The 4780-nt window shown below is 40.4% G+C and overlaps 1 protein-coding gene and 1 long non-coding RNA gene across 4 annotated transcripts in view; both read left to right on the forward strand.

Annotated features, from left to right (window-relative positions):
- The first annotated feature begins 446 nt into the window (after positions 1-446).
- Positions 447-3125, forward strand: LOC121689867. Its single transcript, XR_006024908.1, has 3 exons — positions 447-1007; positions 2354-2544; positions 2701-3125. It is a non-coding gene; the product is annotated as an uncharacterized LOC121689867 (long non-coding RNA).
- A 1219-nt stretch (positions 3126-4344) lies between these two features.
- Positions 4345-4780, forward strand: part of dock11 (dedicator of cytokinesis 11) — a 167420-nt gene continuing 166984 nt past the window's right edge. For 2 of the 3 annotated variants that reach the window (XM_042069977.1, XM_042069978.1), the window contains exon 1: positions 4346-4780. This exon is cut by the window's right edge and continues 159 nt beyond it. In XM_042069977.1, the coding sequence (XP_041925911.1) occupies positions 4679-4780 (102 nt within the window). In that variant the 5' untranslated portion in view covers positions 4346-4678. The other variant, XM_042069980.1, reaches the window with a different exon arrangement.

Below are 4780 nucleotides of genomic sequence, written 5' to 3' on the forward strand. Positions count from 1 at the left end.
GTACTAATAAAGGGATGAATGGATGTATCATGACGCATTCTAGATCAAATAGCCTAAACATGTCTTCGGTACATTTTACACGGCATAGCCTACTACAGGCTACATATTTTCACAACTTAATAACATAAAGATGTCTTAAAGCTCATCAATGATTAAATCATTTTATTTATTTTTTTGTAAACAAAGTTAAAGGGGCCATATATGGAGAAAGGGGGTTTGTTTATTCCATGCCAGTTTTGGATTAGGCCTATGGGGGTTTTGGAACTGAAAACGGCCTATCACTTGGTCAGTAGCCTAGTAATTACGACCTCCAGCATCCAGAAATAGCCTACATCCCACCCCCCTGCAATACAGCCATTCAGCACAGGTATTTTTTTTTGAAAGAGTGTCAAAAAGAGTGTAGCAACCTATGGTCGCAACTCTCTGGTCCAGGTGGTAAGGCCCAGAGCCATAGAGAGAAAGAGTTGCGACACTCCCATTTGGACTCCGTTGTACGCTTTTTGCCGCCTACTTCCGGGGTATGCAGCCTCGCGTAGTTCCAAAAAGCCATTCTATGGCGTTGGACATCATTCACTTCCATTGCTGACTGTCGAGTAATTTCTGAGGTAAGTTGATTAAATAGCTACCTGTTTTGAACTGTCAACTGTCTATATTTTATCAGAGGCCCTTTATGATGCATATACTGATCTTTATTTGTATGTACACAGCGTAATTATATATATGTTTTATCTTGGTAGACCACCGATTGCCTGCTAGTTTGTTAGCTTGACTTCGCCCTCTGTAAAGGTAACGTTAACGTTATATCCAGGCGTAAATTGATTAAATAGCTACCTCTTTTGAATTGTCAACTCTGTATATTATATAAATAGGCCCTTTATGGTGCATATGCTTATATTTATTTGTATGTGCACAGTGCAATTTATATATATTTTCTTAACTTGGTAGACAACCGATTTTCAGTCATTGCCTGCTACTTAGTTATCTCGATTTTGCAAGCTGTGAAGAAGGTATCGCTACACCATAAGTAATATACAGCTTTTCGTTGTCACCCTGCCTCTCAAAATGCAAAACTGACATTAACAAATATGATTAATGTTATCAGATACAGAATGGGCACCCAAAGTTAGTGGGAAATGACACCTTAAGTGTTTTTCTACTGTGTTTGGTTCCAACGTGAAGCACTTTTGAATATTATTGGCGGCCATCTTGGATTTGACCTCTCCCGGGCCTCAGAGGTCAAATTTGACTTCCCTCCCAATCTGAAAATAAACCTCATGGTATAACCTAACTATGGTAGAAGTTTCATGTTTCTTTCAAAAAGTGCACAATTTTCATGGTTACCCGCTGTACTAATAAAGGGATGAATGGATGTATCATGACGCATTCTAGATCAAATAGCCTAAACATGTCTTCGGTACATTTTACACGGCATAGCCTACTACAGGCTACATATTTTCACAACTTAATAACATAAAGATGTCTTAAAGCTCATCAATGATTAAATCATTTTATTTATTTTTTTGTAAACAAAGTTAAAGGGGCCATATATGGAGAAAGGGGGTTTGTTTATTCCATGCCAGTTTTGGATTAGGCCTATGGGGGTTTTGGAACTGAAAACGGCCTATCACTTGGTCAGTAGCCTAGTAATTACGACCTCCAGCATCCAGAAATAGCCTACATCCCACCCCCCTGCAATACAGCCATTCAGCACAGGTATTTTTTTTTGAAAGAGTGTCAAAAAGAGTGTAGCAACCTATGGTCGCAACTCTCTGGTCCAGGTGGTAAGGCCCAGAGCCATAGAGAGAAAGAGTTGCGACACTCCCATTTGGACTCCGTTGTACGCTTTTTGCCGCCTACTTCCGGGGTATGCAGCCTCGCGTAGTTCCAAAAAGCCATTCTATGGCGTTGGACATCATTCACTTCCATTGCTGACTGTCGAGTAATTTCTGAGGTAAGTTGATTAAATAGCTACCTGTTTTGAACTGTCAACTGTCTATATTTTATCAGAGGCCCTTTATGATGCATATACTGATCTTTATTTGTATGTACACAGCGTAATTATATATATGTTTTATCTTGGTAGACCACCGATTGCCTGCTAGTTTGTTAGCTTGACTTCGCCCTCTGTAAAGGTAACGTTAACGTTATATCCAGGCGTAAATTGATTAAATAGCTACCTCTTTTGAATTGTCAACTCTGTATATTATATAAATAGGCCCTTTATGGTGCATATGCTTATATTTATTTGTATGTGCACAGTGCAATTTATATATATTTTCTTAACTTGGTAGACAACCGATTTTCAGTCATTGCCTGCTACTTAGTTATCTCGATTTTGCAAGCTGTGAAGAAGGTATCGCTACACCAAAAATTACGAAGTTCAGTAGTGAATCTCTGACATATTTTATTTAGTAAATTATTGATGTTAGATTACTAGGATCTTTAAGGTTGATTAAGGACGTTTTTTTTTAGGTTGTATCTGCTGAACCTGGCGGTGTTAGTTAGTCAGCTGAGTACTGTGTATCTGATGCTAGTAGAAATAAGGTTTGTTTAATTACACCCTTGAAATGGCTGTTGGATTGCATGTAGGAATACAAATTATTACACACAAAAAAATATCATAAGCCATAATGAGCTTTAAAATGTTTATTACTCAGACAGTAGTGTGACTAATTTGTTCCCCAAACACTGCTGCTGCAGGCGGCTGCTGCTGGAGGCGATGACTGCTTGAGCTGGCTGGTGTTGGAGAAGGATGGTGATGGCGGCTGCTGCTGGTAATGGTGGCGGCTGCTGGTAATGGTGGCTGTTGCTGCTGGTGGCGGCTGCTGCTGGTAGCTGCTACTGCTGGTGGAAGAGAAAGTATTTTTTAGGCAGTCCTGAGTGAACTGGCTTGTTAGAACATATTTGTGCCCCTGTCTCAACAGATCTTGCTGGACCACCAGTATCGTTGTTGTGGCCACTGTACGTATGTTTTTTGATATTATTCATGCTTGTTCCTTGTTTATGCTTGTTCCCATTTTTTTTTGTTCCACACTGTTCATTTTTATCTTATGCCAGGTACCTTTATTATGAATGTTGTCCTTCCTTTCAGCCCTGATGCACTCTGAAGCCTGATTTGTGGAGGATTTTTTTTTAAATGTATTAATCACTTATAATATTCCTCCCTGTTCCTTCACTTTGTTCTTGTTTTTCCAGTTAGATACACACATTTACACACACACACACACACATCTTGTTGTCTCACTCAGTATTTTTTATTAAACAATATTTGATTCATTCATCCAAGCTTAATGAGTTGTTATTCTTTAATATATTTGATTCTTTGTGCATTGCTTAGTATTAAAATGATCATGGTTGTGTGGTCAACTCCTGCCTCATCAGAAGAAGTGGGTGTAAATGCTGAATGGACTGTTCTTTCTCAAAAAAGCAAAAAGGTACAACGGAGTCCAATGGGAGTGTCGCCTGTCACTGTTCTCTATCACTCTCTCTGCAGCTAACCTTACTCTTACTCTGTGCATTAACCCAGAGCCGTAGAGAAAAATCTTAATAGCTCTGCACTTACCTATAGACCCAAACATATAAGCATAATGCTTTTGATAATATGTGAATGGCTTAATCTTAAAATGATATTCTTAGTCTTAACATGATCATGTTTCACGTTGTGGTCTGGGGGTGACCACTTATCAGAAGTGAGCTAGCTGCTAGGCGAATGCTGAATGGACCACGGCAGACCTAACGCTACCACGAAGGTAAGCTAATGGCTGAATCGGAATTTATAAGCAAAATCACGGTAATCAATAATACAGCCCAGTTGCGATAAAATGAAAATCACGAGGCATCTGTCATCACATGAATGATATGGAAAAGAAAGCTTAAGTTAGAGCCGTTCTAGCCTGTACTTCTGTCCATGCGAACATGAACATAAGCTTTTCCCTCCAAAAATTTAAAACGTATCTAAGTAATATACAGCTTTTCGTTGTCACCCTGCCTCTCAAAATGCAAAACTGACATTAACAAATATGTAATCATGCAATAACATCTGAAAAAGTAGTAGGGTGTATGTTTATATATATATATATTTACCGTTAAATAACGCAATCGCTGCTGTCTGTCCCATAGAAGAACATGACAGCCAGCGTATGTTTTGGAACTATAGCGGTTTACACGAACCACGTGACTGCCCTGGCGGTGACATCAAAGAGTGTCGCAACTCTTTCTCTCTATGGCTCTGGTAAGGCCTACATTTGTTGCGGTTACCCAGGTTACCTGACATTTCCTACATCAGCCGCTTGAGGGAGCCAAACACTAATTTTTCTATGTTGCAGGTTCGATTTAGCCTACCGTTACATTTCATATGGCATACGCCATCCTTACAGCCTAGGCCAACAATTTTCTGTATTTATTTGCACCATCGAGTATAAGGCTACATTAAGACCTCCTAACAGTGTAATTGCTACCAATTCAGGTCATGTTAGCCTACGGAAAGAGGAAACCCCATCGTTCAAAGGAGATCGAATGAGATCACGATAGGCTAAGGCTTCTTAAAAGCGCGTATAAAAGGCTATTCAAGGTGAACTACTTGTCTCAGCGTCTCTGACTGCTGGCCCGTCTTGATTCAGAGGGCTACCAGAAGTTCAACCGGGACACTCGCAGCGAGAGAGGAGAGGTGGAGCTCAAGATGCTCGAGGAGGACGCAGGCCTGGCGCGGACGCTCTCTCTTCCCGTGCCCCGCCTCGCGACGCCACCACAGAACCATTCCTCGCGCATCTGTCAACTGCTG

The sequence above is a fragment of the Alosa sapidissima genome, chromosome 18 (assembly GCF_018492685.1).
Source record: "Alosa sapidissima isolate fAloSap1 chromosome 18, fAloSap1.pri, whole genome shotgun sequence".
Lineage (NCBI taxonomy): Eukaryota > Metazoa > Chordata > Actinopteri > Clupeiformes > Clupeidae > Alosa > Alosa sapidissima.